General features: G+C 54.9%; 1 protein-coding gene across 1 annotated transcript; it reads right to left on the minus strand.

Moving 5' to 3' along the window:
- Positions 1-149: 149 nt before the first annotated feature.
- Positions 150-17,176, minus strand: HSPA12B (heat shock protein family A (Hsp70) member 12B). The gene is made up of 13 exons (XM_019971929.2): positions 17,037-17,176; positions 12,717-12,776; positions 10,858-10,955; positions 9,754-9,878; positions 7,369-7,555; positions 6,943-7,047; positions 6,522-6,638; positions 4,439-4,613; positions 3,846-3,932; positions 3,321-3,425; positions 2,954-3,212; positions 2,249-2,352; positions 150-1,629 (listed from the first exon to the last, which is right to left on the minus strand). Exons 2-13 carry the CDS (start codon positions 12,757-12,759, stop codon positions 974-976), a joined length of 2,061 nt encoding a protein of 686 aa, XP_019827488.1. The 5' UTR covers positions 12,760-12,776; positions 17,037-17,176; the 3' UTR covers positions 150-973.
- Positions 17,177-17,505: the final 329 nt, after the last annotated feature.

Below are 17,505 nucleotides of genomic sequence, written 5' to 3' on the forward strand. Positions count from 1 at the left end.
TTGGGAGGCTTGACCAGAGACAGCAGCACTCCTTTCTAATCAATTCCCAGCCCCATGCACAGCTGAAAACCTCCCTTTGTAGAACCTAGCTACCCTAACCCTTCCACTACTCCACTATTGGAGTCCCCCCTTGTGAGGTACCAGAAGGGTATGGTTTCACCTTGAGCTTTATTGTCACCTTAGGGTTCTCAGGCAGGTGGGGCTGCTGCATGTCATGGAAAGGCAGGTACACTAAATTGATGGCAGAGCTGGGACCAAGTGCTCTTTTTGTCCTCCCTACTCTCCTCCCTCTCCATGGCTAGATAAATACATGGGTCATGCCCAAGCTGCCCCTGGGGCCTTCTCGAATAGAAAGGAAAGCCCCCCTTAGCATGTTATCCCACATCCCCCTCACCCGTACCCTTCTCATAGCCTGCTACTGCCCTTTCTACAATTAACATTCATACTTGGGTGGTCAGCACCACACCCAGGAAGGTCCTGCTTCTTCTGTCCCTCTCCTGTCAGCTCCAGTCCTTGTCCTGCCTGGCTCCCTATGCAGGCTGAGCCAGTCAGTCAGTGCACTCTGCCCTTTGGCTCCAGACCCTGCACAACCTCCTCCCTCTTGCTGCCCTGCCTGCAGCTGTACCCCCACCCTCACCCCCTGACTCCCACCCTGGCCCCTAGTTCAGACCAAGGGTCAAGCCTTCTGATGCAGTCTGCTTTCAGGACCACGTGCTCCCTATGGGGATGCCTTTGCAAACCTTTTAAGTCTCCTTGACCTCAGTCCTTGGAAGTGCCCTTCAGCCTTTCAGTCAGAGGGTTGAGGCCCAATCCCAAAGCCTGAGTTTCTGGATGTGTCCCCACCCATTCCTCCTGCGACCTCATCTCCCCGGGCAGGATGGAGGGAAACAGGGTGGATTTATCTGCCCGAGACCTGGGCCAAGAGTTCTGTTGGGCTGGGGCCCGGGGGTGGGAGGGTGATGGCACTGTGCCCTCAATTGGAAAGAAAGTCGATGGCGGCGCGCACGGAGCGATTGGTGCTGACATCAATGGCAGTGACCTTAATCTCAGTGTCGCCAAACTGCATGGCAGCGCGGATCTCGCGGCGGCCGGGGGGCGCTCCGGCCGCGTCGGGGCCTCCCTCGGCTGGCTCAAGCTCGAGGCTGAGTGCGCCACACTTGCGCACTCCTGGGTCGGTGATGAAGCGCGCGTCCTCCGCGGCGCAGCAGTACAGGTTGATGAGCACTCGCCGCTGTCCTGGGCGCGCTGGGCAGTAGCTGCGCCGCACCTCCTCGCCCAGGGCCACCGATTGTTCGGCGGCCACGAAGCGCTCAAAAACGTCGGTGCACCAGCGGCGACCGTCGCGAACCAGCAGCTTGTCAGGCGGGTGAACACCAGCCACGAAGCGGTTGAGCACGCCCACGCCGTATGTGAGCGGCGATCTACGCACCCGAACCACTCCTGGCGCCTGCCCAAAAAGCACTGCGCCTTTGAGGATGGTGAGGGCTACGTCGTGCGGAACCACCACACGCAGGCCACGGGCGCCCAGAGCTGCCTGCACCGCGTGCTGCAGCATAGCCGACTCGGCGAAGCCGCCCACCAGGAACAGCAGTTTGACACCCTGCACCTCAGGGCGCTCCAGCAGTGCTTCTGCGGGGACGGGTGGGGGAGGGGGTAAGGAGGACGGATGGGGAGTGGGCCACTGAGGCTACCGCTGCGCAGCCACTGGCGCTTCCCTTCTGCCCTCCTGTATGCCTGGGGCAACGAGAAACTAGCCATTTCACTATAAAACCTTAGCCTGGCTTGGATGAAGGAAAACACAGAGCACTTTCATGAGGGACTCTGCCAGCCTCATAGCCTCTGCTTCCTCAACACTATCTCGCTTTCCCACTACACTGTGGAGGGCTTGAGTAAGGGTGTGAATTTACACGTATTAAATGCCTACTGCGTGCAAGACATTGTGCTCACTTTCTAGATACTTAGACTCGTTTAAATCACTGTGATAACAGTGAAGTGGTCCATAACAGTTTGGGAGGGACCTAATACTACCTGGGGAGTCAGCCACTAGAGTTTCTTTAACCTGGCAAGACTACACATCGTCCTATTTCTTAATCCCCACGGCACTACATCCTCCAGGTATTCCCGATGATTCTGGGTCTCATTCCAGTGTATGGATTTGGGGAGGTTTCCAGGTACTAATCGGGGGAAATACTCTTGCATATGGGTGTGTATGCTAAGGTGAATGAATGACCCAAGCTTAGGCGCTCACCTATGTGCTGGATGATCCCGCTGACGGTGGGCTGAAAGAGTTCGTTCATGGCCTCACAAGTCATCCTGAGCATCCCATGTGAGGACCACTTCACGAAGTTCACGCTGTAGATGGTGAAGGAGGCACAGGCCCATGGGTCAGGGTCCAGGTCCTACCTCTATTCCAGGCCAAAGTACCTGGGCACATTCTGTATTGTGCCAACCACACTTCTAGGGGCTTTAGACTCAGGTCTGTTCCAGGTCCAGACATGAGGTCCCAGGAGAGGAGCCTCCTTTTGCCTCAAGCAGAGGAACACAGACCGGTTGGTTGGCAGGTATGTGTGTGCGTGTGTGTGTGTGTATGTGAGAGTAGGTAAGGCTGTGGGGAATATGAGATAGATTTTGGCCTTTCCGGAGAAGGCAATGGCAACCCACTCCAGTATTCTTGCCTGGAGAATCCCAGGGATGGGGGAGCCTGGTGGGCTGCCGTTTATGGGGTCGCACAGAGTTGGACATGACTGAAGCGACTTAGCAGCAACAGCATTGGCCTTTCCCTGGGGGCTCAGGATTCTCTTGCCTCAGTTTGGGCTGCAGATTTCAGCTGGGGTCCTCATGCCCCTCCCCCTGCCTCCACCTGGGCTGGCATGACTTGTGCCTGGGCCAGATCAAGTGGATCCCCTGCCTCCTGGGGCCCGCACCTTCCCCTGTAGGGCGGTGCCCCGCTCACCTGCTCTTGCGCAGGGCCGTCTCCACATTGTGGCCTCCCTGCTTACGGTAGAAGTCAATGAAGGAGAACGGTAGGGAGATGTTGAGCGCCCCTGTACGGTGAGGGCCTGCAGTGCGTTTGCGGGCCTCGAAGGCTATAGTCAGATCCACCCAGGCTGCTGGACGTTGCCTTTTGAAGGTGGTGATGAAGTCCTCACCGAAGATGCGGCCCAGCAGCTGCTCGAAAGCCAGGTCCACGCCCACCGCACCACAGGGGCCGCCTGGCATCCAGCAGAGAAGGAAGAGGGCAACAGTGCTCATTCCGCTGCCAGGAGGTGTTGGCAGGGCAAGGGCGCTCTAGGTACCAAGGGTGCTGCCTGGCTACTCACCAGACGCCTTGTAGAGCTCCTTGAGGGTGCCATGGGGCTGCTCCAGCTGGTGCACAGTCAGGTCCACTGTGCCTCCCCCACAGTCTGCCACCACATAGCGATCTCCTGTGGGGGCAAGCATGAGCACACACTTGTGGCAGTTTAGCTCTGGACCCTCTGGAGACTCAACCAGCCTTCAGCCCTGCCCCAGGTCCTGACCCCTGTCTGCAGGGCTGTGGGGGTTACGTTGAAAGGGGCTTCAGGTCACCGGGTAGGGGCACAAGGTGTGAGGGAAAATGATTCCAGATTCTGCAGCTCCACCTGCAGAGCATCCCCTGGAGGAAGGGGGGTTTAGTGGCATGGCTGTGAGTGGGGGTGGGAGTGCAGGCGATGGTGAGGGGACTACCAGCTTAGGTACAGTTGATGGAGTTGGAAGGGGCAGGGTTCCTAGAGGCTGGAGCTGATTTCGGGAATGTTTTCGCACCTTCAGTATCTGGTATTCCACAGGGCCCAAGGAATATCCCTCCATTGCCCTTCCCTCCCCACCTGCTTGCAGATCAGCCCACAGCTCTCCAACACCCGACTCCACCAGGAATGTCCGGCTATGGCGGGATCTTCGAAGCTGCTCTCGGGCTGAGTGTTGAGGGACAGCAGGACAGTCAGGTCAGGAGGCTGCAAGACCTTTCCTTAATATAGAGGGGCTCAGGCCATGGCAAAATCAGAATTAGGCAGGTCTAGAGGAACTGGGGAGGAGGGGAGATCCTGAGACCTGTCCCTATCATAGAAGGTTGACACAGCAGTCTCAGTGCCTAGTCCTGGCAGCAGGAGCCTGGGGCTGGTGGGGGTGGGGGGACAGCTGACATGCCAGGAGGGGAGGGAAAACTGATCAGTGCTGTTTAAGGGAAAGCTGAAGATCTCCACCTTCAGCTCAGAGTACCTTTGTCAGTAACCCCAGCACCTCTTCCTAGGGTAGGCTGTCACCACCCCTACCACCCCTAGCCCCACCCCCACTCCCCACCTCAGATTCAGGGTTGGATTGAGTCCTCCCATCCTCAGACAGTCCTACTCCAGGGCACGGCATAGTCTTCAGCGCCTGCCTCCAAGGCCACCACTAGGCAGCACCCCTGGGGTTGGCTCACCCTGACGGAAGCTGGAGTCAATGGAGCGGCGTTCGCCCAGGCACCCTCTGCCTGGAGCTCGGCTACTCAGATCCACGAGCTGGTGCAGACGCAGCTTGCGGCAGTAGACAGAGGCAGCCTCAGGCTCCAGGGCGATGAGTAATTGCTCTGCATTCTCTCTCGACACCAGTCCAGCCTGAGGATGGTGGTTGGCAGGGTTGGGGAGCATCATGGACCAGGCATCACACTGAAATGGCACCTCAGCGCAGGCAACCAAGGCTTGTGGGGCTCCTATCTCCTCCCCATTATACCGCAGCCACGCTAGGCCTCTCAAGGCCCTTCCATGCTGCACAGATTTGGAGCTGTCTCAGAGCCACCCTATGACCAGGCTTGGGGTGGAAGGGATGGCTGTAGCCAAGGATGCCATGGGGTTGGCCAGCAGGGAGGGACCTTAGACTGAATGAAAACCTAGAGCACCTGGGATCTGCCCCAGGCTGCCCAAGGTGGCCTGGGCTGCAGGAAGGTCCCCTTCATAAGTCCTGGGTTAGCAGCTGACCACTGGCTGAGGGGGTTAGTGGAGACTCCAGAACAGTGTATTAGGGGGTATAATGGCCAGACCATCAATCAGAAGGGATGGTGGGGGAGTCCCCTTTAGCTTACTGAACTCCCTTTCTTCACTGGTAATGGACGGTGGCCATGGGCTTCCCCACTCTCTTGAGAACTTTGTTCTCAAGGAATATGATATAGAAGAAAAGACACTTTAACAGTGAAATTTGAGGCACCAAGGCAAGCAAGCTAGGGGGGAAAAACACTTTCTATTACTTCCTGCATCAGGACAGGGGATCCCCATAGGAAATACTTTATGGTTTTGTGGGATTCCTCTGATTCTGACCAGGTGGGGGGATGGGTGGGTATCAAGACTTCTTGCCCAGGGCCAGCCCTTTCTGAACTGACAGCCAGGGAACAGTGTGGGAGGAAGCAGGGTGGGTAAACCAGCAGGGGGCTACTGGGGTGGGGGCGTTTGTTTTGGCTGGGTGCGGCCATGCTTTCATTCTGGTCTCTGGAAGGGGGATGGATGCCCACTGGCCTTGCGGTTAGCTCCTTCCAGAGACAAGTGAGGGCACCTGCGGATTTGACACCTAGGAAAAGGTATGTTTCTGGGGGGTTGGAGGTTCTGGTATCTTCCAGGGGAGGGTGCACTGGAATTCCTGAGACTGCTTTTGGAAATCCTCGGGTATCCCCCCAAGGCCCCAGTTTCAGGGGCAGGATCAAACAATGAGTCCCCCTCCAACCTTCCCATCTCCACTGGGGGCGGGGGGGTGCCTGAGCTGCAGTCTCCCTTTCTCCAGAACTTTGGGCCTCTCTTATGTTAGGAAGATCAGCAAACATTGGCCAAAATCACCTCCCTTCATAGTTTCATAGTCTTATTTTCTCTGCTCAAGAACTTAAACTGGTTGGGGCTGTGGTAAAAATACTGATGCTGGCTGAAGTGGATGTTCTTGGCGTCCTGCCCAGCTACTGTCAGTGTTACCTGCCATCAGCTCCCCGCTGCCCCTTCTCTGGAGAACTGCCTTCAACTGAATGGGAACTACTCACTTGGGGGGGGCTTACTCCAACCAGTTACCAATGACCGACTGATAAGGATGGACAAAAAGCCACCCCTCTTGCCTCCCTGTGGCTAACACTAGGGTACAGTCTCCCTCCAGAGCTCTCCGTGGGGTCAGGCTGAGGCTGGACTCCAGGTGAGACCAGTCCCCATGCAGTTGTTTCTCCTGTCCTGCTTTCCTCACTCCCCTTTCACCTGAGAGTCCTTCTTCAATACACCACATGCACAAGAATTCCCATCTTGGACTCTGCTTCTAGGAAACCTGCATTAAGACCCTGGTTAAGCTGGCCTGGGCTGTCCCTGGTCCCTCAGCTCTCTGTTCCTACAGGCCCACCCCCTCTCTTGGTGGCAACAACCCTCCAAAATGCCCAGCAGGGTGGGGCTGGCAGTCTTTACACGATGGCTCTGTGGTCCGAAGGGTGGTGTATGAATGAGGGTGTGGAGCCACGCCCGGGGCCCTTCTGAGCAACATCCACAACTCTGCCTGCGTGTTCTCACCAGGTAGGCAGCCTCCCGCATGAACTGCTTGGCTGGTTGTTTCCAGATGGCAGGTACAGTCAACACCCAGCGCACAGTGTCCTTCTCCAGCAGCGACGGGCACTGCTCACTCAGCTCCTGGAGCACGATGGGGCAGTGAAGGCAAGGGCTGGCTTGGTCTGAGGGGCGTGTCTTTATAGGAGCTGAAGGAGCTAATCAGGCCTGAGGAACTTCCCAGCTGACTTGGGGGAATCCTAACACCCCCTTTCCCACCACCACCCACCTCCCCAACCCCTGACGCAGGGCTACCAGATAGGAAGGCAGAGGACTGGAAAAGATGACTTCTGTCTTCTGACAGTGGCTACTCAGTGGATGGGCTGAGGGGAAAGGATGGGCCTGGGGGTTGTCCACCCCAGTAAGCAGAGATAGGGTCACAGCGCACCTGAAGGGCATGCTCCTTGAAGAAGCGCAAGGCATGAGCGAACACCTCCAGGGCAGGCATTTTCTTTCCGTTTACTGCTTCTAGCTGGGTCTTCAAAGTGAGATCCTGGCAGGGACATAGGGCAACTCTGTAGGAGGGCACAGCTCTCCATTTCCTGACAACCTTATATTTAACCCCATTTCCTGTGCTCCCCTCTTTGGTACTGTTCCACTCTGGCTCTAATCTTACATCAGTTCTTCTCCCCAGCCCTTCACTTTACCCTATCATACCCCATGGTCATGCCTCCATCCCTTATGTTCAAACTCCTCCTCCAGGCCCCCCTCACCTTTTAGCTTTGCTCACCCTCCATGAGGCCTCCCTCCCTGCTTTTCCTCCTGGCCCTGCCTTCCTGGCTGGAGCTGGGCCCTGAGCCAGAATGTGACTCACAGTGGTACTGTGGATCTTCATCTTGAACTTCTCGAAGTAGAGCCAGTCACGAGCCTCCTCAGGGTCCAGATCGTGGTAATAATCGCGGGCTGTATAGCCAAAGCTGTGAAAGGCACCCTCTGGGGTCAGCAGCAGGCAGGTAGGGGTCTTCTGGTGGGCCACACCTGGGTCCCCCCCTTCCCATTTCCTGTGGAGGCAGAAGGCTGTCAGTGTGGTCAGCAGTAATCTTCCCTTCATGGGGTTGGGTGCTGGCTCTGGGACCAGCTGTGGGACTTGGGGCAGCTCACTTGGCTTCCTAGGCTCCATATGTAAAATGGGAATAATAATGGTACCTACCTTTTAGGGTTCTTGTGAATATGGTGCTTGGCATCCACTTAAATCTCCATAAATGTTGCTCATTGGATCATCTCTATCCATGGAGCCATGGGTCCCATTCGACATCCTCAGCTTCTGCTCCCTCCCATGAAGTACACCATTTGACTTCACCTCCCTGTCCTTTTAACAAGTAGCAGCAAGCCATCATCCATCTGCCTTGTCTGGCCTTCTGATGAGTCTCTCCAGGACCCTAGCAGAGGCCTTCTCCCAGCTGGCTGGTTGCCCTCCTCTAGGTCATGTTCCACAGAGCTAAGCTCTATGATCATTCCTGTCTGGCCCACCTCAGCAGCTACACCCCAGCTGACTGCACCTTCAACAGGCCCCCAAAACCTGAGATTCCAAACTTCCCTGTATGCAATCATCATCTGGACCTCCACCCACAACTCACTGCCCAGGTCATTGGCCTGGCAAATCCTTCCTCCCCTTCCTCTGCCTTTTCTGATGCCCTGACTCCTCTAGGCCAAGCTCACCATTGCATCCATTTGGGGGAAGGAACTAGGAATCCAGGGAGAAGGAAGAGCATGTGCAAGTTTACAGAGGTGTCAAAGAGTGGGGAGAACTAGCTATAAAGTTGGCTCAAAGCAGCAATGTTAAGATCAACTAAGGAGTATCAAATGTCATATCAGAATTCTGTCTTGGTGGGTTTTAAGGGAGTGAAGAAGCATGACCACATTTGCCTTTAGAAATGTCTTTGGTCCCCATGTAGCAACAGAGTGGAGGAGAGGGAGGGTGGAGAAGGAAAACCAGGGAGGATATTGCAGTCATTCAAGAGAGAGAGGGTGGGGCTGAACTCAGGGGTGCGACTGGGGGAGAGAAGTAGATGGGTATTACAGAGATATCAGGGAGATAGACATGATGGGGCTTGGTGGCTAGTGGGAGTGGGAAGGGCTTGGGAGGAGGCCAGAATGTCCCCCAGTCACTCCTATGACTATTATCGCTATAGTATCCCTTCTTGTGTCCTCAGCCCTAGCAACAGGCCCAGCGTGGCCTCAGCTGTGTGTGCTGACAAGCTGGGATGCCATTCAGCTCCTAGAAAGCTCTAAAGTCCTAGGGCCTTTGTGGCCTCAGATGGATGTGGAGGGAGCAGAGAAAGGGGAAGGACAGTCCACATTCATGCAGGTCAAGTCCCCTGTATCTTTGGGGCAGTGACCCTTGGCTGTCTTTCCATATAGCCTCCCAGGCCCTGGTGAAGCCTGCTGATCCTCCATCCCAGTCTGAGTTGGGAGCTTTGGCATCTTCCACCTACAGGCTACAGTCTCACTAAGATACATTCAAAGGATCAGGGTCTTGAGGCCTGAAGGGAGGTATCTAACAAACGTTTTGTTCAAACAAAACTCAACAAACTTCATCAGAATGGATTTTTTCAAACAGCTCTTTCATGACAACTGTGTGACTTGTCAATTCAGCTAACCTCCCTAGTATTTCATTTGAGATGTTGAACCTAGGACTGCCTCAAGGAACCTACTACATAGAAATTCCAGCACAAGTTTCCAAGGAAGAGTATTCATTGCAACACTTTTTCTAGTGGTGAAAATTTAGAAGGAAAAACCCTCAAAACTATCAATAGAAGAATGAATAAATTATGATATATCCGAACTGTGGAATACTATGCAACAATGAAAAGAAAATGGTGGCTCTCTCCATATTCACATGAAACATCTACAAAATAGTGCTGAAAGCTTAAAGCAAGTTGTGTGTTTTATTTTAAAACCACATATTTGTGCATACATGTGTGTCCCTATGACTAGCCCAGAAAAAATAATAAAAAATTTAAAATAAAAAATGAAGCCCAACATTTTCTTGCAGAGGTCAAAGAGCTGCCCCAACTGGGGCTGAGGGCCCAGACCTGGGTCCCATCCTCCAATCTTCTGTCCCAGTAGGGAGCCCAGACTAGGGCTGGAAAGCTTCTGCGAAGACCCCATGTCTCCTTAGTGACAGTACTTCTGGGACTAGGTCTCTCCCAGGATGTAGGACTCCCGGCAACCAATCTCCCAGTCCAGCCACTCTCACCTCATCATGTGGATGGCCTCAGGGTCACTGGCAAAGCTGAAGGCATAGCCACTGGATGTGGTGCCAAAGTCGATAGCCACTACCACGGAGAAGGGGGCCTGCTGAGGGCCTCGGGCCTCGGGCTTCTGCAAGTGCAAGAGCTAGTCAGGGAGCAGCCAGAGGGCTAGGCTGACTGTGCGTCGAAGTCCTCCCCACCCCTGGCTGTGGTCTAGACTAGCCCTGGCCCACCGCTACCTACTTCCTGCCTGATTTCTCTCCCCTCCTAAGCTCCAGACTGAGCCCTTGAGATGCTAACTGCTCAGAAAGCCCAGGGCCTCTCAGGTAGCCCCATGAAGTTTTGAGCTCAAGTTCCTACTTCCCTGCCCTTCTGCCTGAGCTGCCTTAGCCCCACCCCCATCTTACATCACTTCCAGCCTGGGCCCAGCTGGAAGCAGCTCTGCTGCTCTGAGCAGCTCCACAGCACATGGACCTGTGTATATGAGACCCTCCTGCTCTTGTGGCCACAGTGAAATAGCCCGACTCTATCCAGGTTTGTGGCAGAGAAGAGAACCCCATGCATGTGCCTCAGAGTGGTCCTTACCTTCTCCCAGGCTAGCCTGGGCTCCCTGAGAACAAAGGGGTCCCCAGGTTGGATCACTAGGGTGAGGCCACCCCGGGTAGGGTGACTTAGGGAATTTGGGGGTGATGGTTATGTCTTAGATATTTCAAGCTAGCAGTTACCAAACTATTTTTTAGCCATGTGTCTCCTCTTCCCTAGATATATCTTTTAATAAGGTGGGGCTGTGGTTGACAGGAGGGGAAGCAAGTCTGGGAGGCCCAGTGCTCTGAGGACCTACCAAACTAGTTGCTCAGAAGTACACCTGCCCAGGCAGGCTAGTTGCAATGGTTCCTGGATGTCATCCTGGAGGGGGCTCATCTCAGTAAAACTGTCACTACTATAGTCCAAGGTTACCTAAGGCTGACCCATCTGGGGAGAACATGAGTGTACAGGGGCAGGAGGCATGGTGGTACTCCCAGCCCAGACCTATGGGCTCTTCTAGACATCAGTGCAACCCTCCCCACCACCCAGGCCCCCCACCACCCCAAGCCCTGCCCTAGGCTTACTGGAGACTGTGAGGGTGTGAGAGGGGCAATGCCACAGCTTTCCTGGGTCCTTGGGGAGGCAGGTGGGCTGGGCACTGGAGACCGCTGTGGGCTGGAGCCTGCAAAGAGAGGACAAATCACTCTGGTACAATCAGAGTAAGGGGCTGGTGGCTAGGTCCCAGGTGTGGGGGTTCCCCATCAGTCACTGCCGGGCCAAGGTGAGCGGTACCCTGCTGGGGAAGAAGGCCTAGGGAGGGAAGGTAGGAAGGACAGGACTGAGGTGGGGGTGGGGGATACCTGGGCTCGGGGCCCATTATCAGTTAGAGGCGACCTATTCCTGAAGGGTGACTCATACTTCACCTAGGGACTCACTGTCTTCCTCAGCACCCATCAGACACGGTGGGGAAGGGGAGGGATAGAGAAGCATCGTGGGGGTGGGCAGGACTGAGTCCAAAGATAGAAGGGCAGGAGAGAGGGGCAGGTGAGCTCCTGGGTGAGGATGGATAAACCAGAAGAGGTGGGGGAACTACAGACCTGAGTGGGAGGTGGAGCAACTCCCCTCTCCATAAGTTCAGCCTCATGTTCTAATCAGGACCTGGGGGAATTGCCTCTCCTACCAACCCTCTGCCCCCAAGGGTCATGGACAGGCCCAGCCCTGCCCTGAGCAGCCCTGAGCCAAGAGGTGTCTAACCACAGGAGGAAGACAGATTCCAAGCTCCCGTTCCCCACAACATGCACAGACCTGAAGCCAGCATTTGTGGGGAGGAGGCCCCCTTTAGACCCTCTCAGAGGCCCAGGATGGAGCTGGACCTTTGGTGGAAGGAAGCAGTGCAGCTCCCAGAAGGCAACTGGCTTGGAGGCTCAGGCAGTTCAGGAGGCAGGAGAGCCTGCCTGGCTGGACATACCCCAGGTGTGGGCTGGTGGCTCAACACCACCACACTGGGCTTTGCTGAGGCCCCTGTGCAGAGCACTGGGGCTGCCCTGGGATCTGTGTGTGGGGACAGGAGGCTGGCCACGGAGATTGGTGGGGTCTGGCATTTAGACACACTGGCAAATCAAACAGGCCTGTCTAGCTTTAGGCTGAGCCAGGGCTGGGGCCTCAACTCCCTCAGCCACAGCCATGGGGCCCTAACAAGTCCCAGGCCACCCTGGCCTTGGGTACCCTGGTAACATATGTGAGGGGCGGGGCATGAAGGGAACTCTAGGAAGTGCCTGCACAGGGCTGGCATCTGTCTTGCAGTGCTGGAGGGGCAAGGACATGGTGGTCACACTTCCAGAGGCCCTTTTTCTTAGCCAGCCGGTGCAGGCTTGGGCCAAGCTGCTGTGGCTTGAGCCTGGGAAGGGAGGCAGGAAGGAAGGCCCAGCCCACCAGGTCTTTGTGAGTGGACTTCCTGAGGCGTGTCTGTCCTGCCGCCTGGCCTCCCACCCCTGCACAAAACCCAGAGCCTGCTCCCAGATCAGGCCAGACGTGCATGCACAGAGTTCTGTGCAGATATACACACACCCTCACTTAAGACCCTGTGCCCAGAGACCTGCCCTTAGGCAGACAGGCAGGGACACACACTCACACTCACATACTACACACACACCCTGCACAAAACACATGCACGCCCATACAGCCCTGTGCACACAGACCTACCCTGCATACACATACATGTAGACACTTGGGCGTCCCGTGAACAGGCTTGCAGAGTGTGCACACGCACACACACACTCACATACATACTCCTGTTGCACTAACCAGTCCCATGCACACACACTCACAGAACGGCTCTCAGAAGCCTCTGCTGAGAGAGGCACATGGACAGACTAGGGGTTGGTCTGAGTGCTGGGGTGACAGGGGTAATGGGCCCAGATGGAGGTGAGGGGGCAGGTCTTACCAATGTACAGCCCCTGTAGGTCCATCTCCGGGACAGCCAGCATCTTTGCAGGCCCTGTAGCTGTGAACAAGAATGGACAAGCAGAATGGCATTTATTTGCTCCTTTGTTTCCTTACTGAATAATTATTTACTTTCAGCTGGAGTCCACTGAAGCAAGTCCCAGACATCATGTTGCTTGACCTATAAATTCTTTAACATGTCTCTCCAACAGATAACGGATTTTTTTTTTTAATAGATACGGAATTTTAAAAGGACACTGCCACAACACCACTATCATGTCCAATAAAATCAACAGTAATTCCTTAATCTCATCCAGTGATCAAGCCCACAGTCCTAGCTTGTCTCAAAAATGTTTTGTTCTTGTTTTTTTTTTTGGCTGCACCACCTGGCTTGCAGAATTTTAGTTCCCCGAGCAGGGACTGAACCAGGGCCTGCTGCAGTGGAAGCATGGAGTCCTAACCACTGGACTGAAGGGAAGTCCCTCAGAAATGTCTTTTTTTAACAATTGCTTTGTTGGAACCAGGACGCTCCTAAGTGTTTTCAGGTGCCTATTCTCTGCCAGATGCTGTGGGACATCAGTGACCCAGAGAGACACTGTTCCTGTCCTGGGGGCCCATAGCCTGGTGGATAAATCGTTCATAATCAGATAATCATGTACCTGAATCTGAGATTACAAATGGTGCTATGACAGATACAAGCAGGGCAGAAAGGGTAGCATGGCAAAGCTGAAGAGAGGGGTTGGGCGAGGCTTACTGTGCAGGCAGATCCTGGTGGTCTCAATTTTACATCTGGTTTTTTATGAGGGACAAGAGCAAATCCTGAAGGGCTTGAAGTGGCAAAGTGGAGACAGGCGCATGACTAAATCTGTTTTAAAAATCCCACCTGGCTGCATGGAAGTATGGACTGCAGCAGGGCAACATGAAACAGGAGCCAACAGTGCTCCAGGCAACAGATGCTGACTATCTTGAGATATAAGTGCACACATTTAAGTTAGAAGTTAAAATCAACTGACAGAAGTTGGCTGGATTGGACATGGGAGATTAGGAAGAAGGTGTTCTTCTTGGACTGACTGTCCAAGCAAGGAGATGGATGGTCAGATGGAGAATACTGGAGCAGGGCAAGCTGGCAGGGGGAAAGGGGCAGTGTTCCGGGTACAGTTTTTGAAACTGCTGAGAAAACAGACCAAGGAGTCAGGTGACATATGACCTAGAGGTGAGGGAGAATTCCGAGGTGGAGATTTGTGTTTGGAGTCATTGTCACAGGAGGTTTGGTGGAGAGTAGTGTGGGCGAAGGGAAGGGAGGAGAAGCTCTGAATAAAGGTTAACAGGAGGAAGGTTGGCTGGCCAGGGAGACAGGGATGCCTGCTATGGTTTCATGAAGATCTCGATAAAAGAAGGCCGCGAAGCTAGATCCTTCAGAGATTTTTAGATGAGACGTCTCGGGGAAACACCAGATTTAATGTTTTAAAGGTCCAGGGCATTTTGGTGGAATGAAGGAGTGGGGTGGGAGTCTGGTAGGCAAGGAGGGAGCAGAGGATGAGAGAACAGAGCTAGCACTTCCGGCTAGTGCAGCTGAGATCAGGAGGTGATGTGCATATTACCTGGAACAAAATAAAGCTTGAGGAGGGAAGGACAGGATTTTGTTTTCTAAGATGAGAGGAACTTAAGCTTCTGTCCGCCAGCTCCCAAGAGCTGATTCTGTACATCTCTTCTCAATTTTGCATTTATTGACATCACATTGATAGTTTGAAATCAGCCATGGTGATTATACCATACAAGTTGGCAAACTGCAAATCAGGTTTTTCTCCCTCTTGGGGAGCAGACTGAAAAACGTTTACCAACAAAGGCTGGATGAAGGCCACAGGAGAGATGATGGCAGCCGTATTTATAAGTTGTTTCAATTCATCAGCGAAAACATTGAACATTTCTTCCAGCCAGGTTCTACAGCTAAGTGCTGGGGAAACACTGCTCAATGAGTGGATTTTCTCAACCAAGGATATTGTATTTGGAGCAGAAACAATCTAGAATAACCAAGAAAAAAAGACTCAGGGTTGTCATTCTAAGTTGATTCCTTGTCCAAACCATCGTCTGTAATTACCCCAGCTCTTATCTCTGAGCCTGTGATACACTGAGTGCTCTGATACTCAGGGCTGACAAGGGCCTATTAGGCACCTTAAGGACACCTGGCTGGAGTGCATCCTGTTACCTGTCCGTGCCTCAGTGCCCTTTCCTGTAAAACAGATCATGCAGGGGCTTGTGAGGATCAAGTCCAAGGATGGAAGGCGGTTGATAAAAAGGCAGATGTGAGCAGTGTTCTTTCCCTTCATGATATGGATTCTGAAGTTTCTCTTGTCAGAATTTTTGGTCTTATTGAGACTTTTATTAGTCATTCTGAGTTCTTTAGAGAAGGAGGGAGGCCCTGAATCAATTTGTGTTAAAAAAGGAGGATCCTGCTGATTCTCTGAGAGGTGGAGGTAGAAGCAGGTGGCAGCCACATAAGCATGCATACATGCCCCATATTTCTTTGGGACATCCTTACCGTGCATACACACCCATTTACCAGAAACATTTAGGGAGAATGCTGATCGTGGGACTCAGGACAACCTCCACTCCCAAAAGCTACATCTGGGCACGGTCTGCAGCTGGAAATGGGGGGAGGTAGAACCCTGCCCCAGGGGTCCACTAATTTCAGACTGGCCATGCTTATGGGTTTGAGAATAATTGAATGGGCCAGTTTGACTTACGTAGAAAGTAACCATTTCCTGGCTACAAGAGCAGGCTAAACCTTGGCCCCAGACTGACCCCTGCCCTACCCACACACAGACAATCCCACCTCCGGTCTGTCCCTTAACTTCACCCATGGACTGACCTATAACTCTTGGCCTCATATTGACCTCTGATCTTCAGCTTTACCCTGACCCAACAGGCCTGACTGGGGACTAGGACAGGGTGTGGCTGAGTAGGGAGTTGAAACCAGAGATTCCCAACCCACAGTGTTCCCCAGACTACAAAAGCCTAGGACTTTCTGTCCAATGGAGAGAAATCTCCAAGGATCTTTTCCTCAGTTGGGCGTGATGAGGCTGGGTCCTTATATCCCTTCCCATCCCCCACCAGAGCACTTGGACATGTGGTGTTGCTGGATTTCAGGGCTCCACACATACCCATCTTCTGCCCATGAAGGCAAAGAGCCCACCCAACTTTACAGCTCACCTCCATACCCCCACAGGCCTTTTCCCTGCACCCTGCCTCTTCTATCCACTGCTCTCTCTCATCATCCTGCCATTCAGCAAACAAAGAGAAGCCACAGGCATTTTTCCCAAATCAGAGATTGAGCCAACCTGGGCCCAAGGGACAGATCAGAAATGGCACCCAAAGGGCTGCCCCCACCTGTCTCTGGAGAGGCGCCCTCAAGGTGAGGGACCAGAGGGAGGCTGTGGGGTGAGGAAGCTGCCTTTTCTGGGGCTGGGGCAGGGAGCGACAGAAAAAGCCTCTTGCATCCCCTCCCTGTCCTCCGCTTTTCTTTCCATACATCCTGCCCCACCCCCATGGGTCCCCATCAAGGGAGCAGCCAGTTCATAAACAACCTCTGTCCCCCACAGCCTAGGCCCTAAGCCCCTCCCACCCTCTCCTGCGGTCCCTCATCACCTCTCTTACCTTCTGGGGATCCAGGGCTGCCTTCACTCTCACAGGGAGTCCATATTTTAGAGCTTCCTCCCTCCCCTTCCCTCTCCCCCATACAAGCTAGCTTTGCCTCCTGGGTCCACCGCCCCCACACGGAGCCCAGACCCCACTCCACCTGGACCCCCACTCTGGCCTCACAGAGAGAAACCAGAGGTCCCTGTTCACGAGGCCAGCCCACAGTCTGGCACTGTGGCACCCCAGCCACTCTTGAACTTTTGAGACCATAGGCCCTAGGAACTCCCCCTGCAGGCACCCCCAAAGTACACACATATTTAACCCCGGGGTCTCCACCTTCTGGCCTAAGCACCGTGTCCCTCCACAAACTTGCTCCCCTGGAGCAGCCCCCAGCCCCACAGCCCCGACATAGAAGTCTCTCAAGCCCCGCTCTGTCCCTCCCCTCCGATCCCCACCCTCACCAGTGTAGGGTCCCAAAGCCCGGATGGGAGCCCTCAGTCGCTGCCCCAGTTGCCTTCCTGAACCCCAGAGCCCTGCTGGAGACGGGGGCTTGCAGCTCTGTCCCAGTCCCGTTCTCCAGGGTCAGGAAGTTTGTGGTGGGGTCTCAGCCGCCAGCCCGCGATGAAACCGCAAATCTTGGCGCCCTTCTCTCTAGGAGCCCAGCAGCGCCCTGCCCAGGACTCACCTCTGCCCTCCCGACAGCTCGACCTCTGTCCAGACGCCTGGAAGCTGGGCCCGCAGCCGGTGGGCTGGCCGTGCCGTGCCGCGGCGGCCACAGCCCTCGACGTGCGCCCAGCCCCGGCCCCACTCTCCGCCCTGCAACGCCCCGACCCCGCTCCCTTCTCCTCCCCCTCCCCCAGGCCGGATGGCCGCGCCGCCCGCCGCCGGGTGGGCCTGCGCTCCAGCCCAGATGTGCGAGGCCGGGGCGGGGCCGGCAGCGCGGGCCTCTGCTGAGGGGCCCCGCCCGGCTCGAGTCCACAGCCCCTCCCTGCGCCCCTCCTGCGCCTCCCACTTCCCAGCCACCCGGGGGGCCGTGAGGGAAGAAGGTTGAGGAGGCGAGGTAGAGGGTAGAAGAGAGGAATTTCAGAGCCCCCCTAGGCCTCCTGCAGCCGGGCTGCGGACGGGCCCTCTGCCCACCTCAAGGCCACCATGGG

Source organism: Bos indicus, chromosome 13 (genome assembly GCF_029378745.1).
Source record: "Bos indicus isolate NIAB-ARS_2022 breed Sahiwal x Tharparkar chromosome 13, NIAB-ARS_B.indTharparkar_mat_pri_1.0, whole genome shotgun sequence".
Lineage (NCBI taxonomy): Eukaryota > Metazoa > Chordata > Mammalia > Artiodactyla > Bovidae > Bos > Bos indicus.

Coding starts and splice junctions, on each gene's coding strand:
- HSPA12B (XM_019971929.2), bottom strand. CDS start 12,759: ATGCTGGCTGTCCCGGAGATGGACCTACAGGGGCTGTACATTG. Junction 9,879..10,857: donor TCACACCCTCACAGTCTCCA/GTAAGCCTAGGG, acceptor TTGCACTTGCAG/AAGCCCGAGGCCCGAGGCCC. Junction 3,933..4,438: donor TGACTCCAGCTTCCGTCAGG/GTGAGCCAACCC, acceptor CTCAACACTCAG/CCCGAGAGCAGCTTCGAAGA.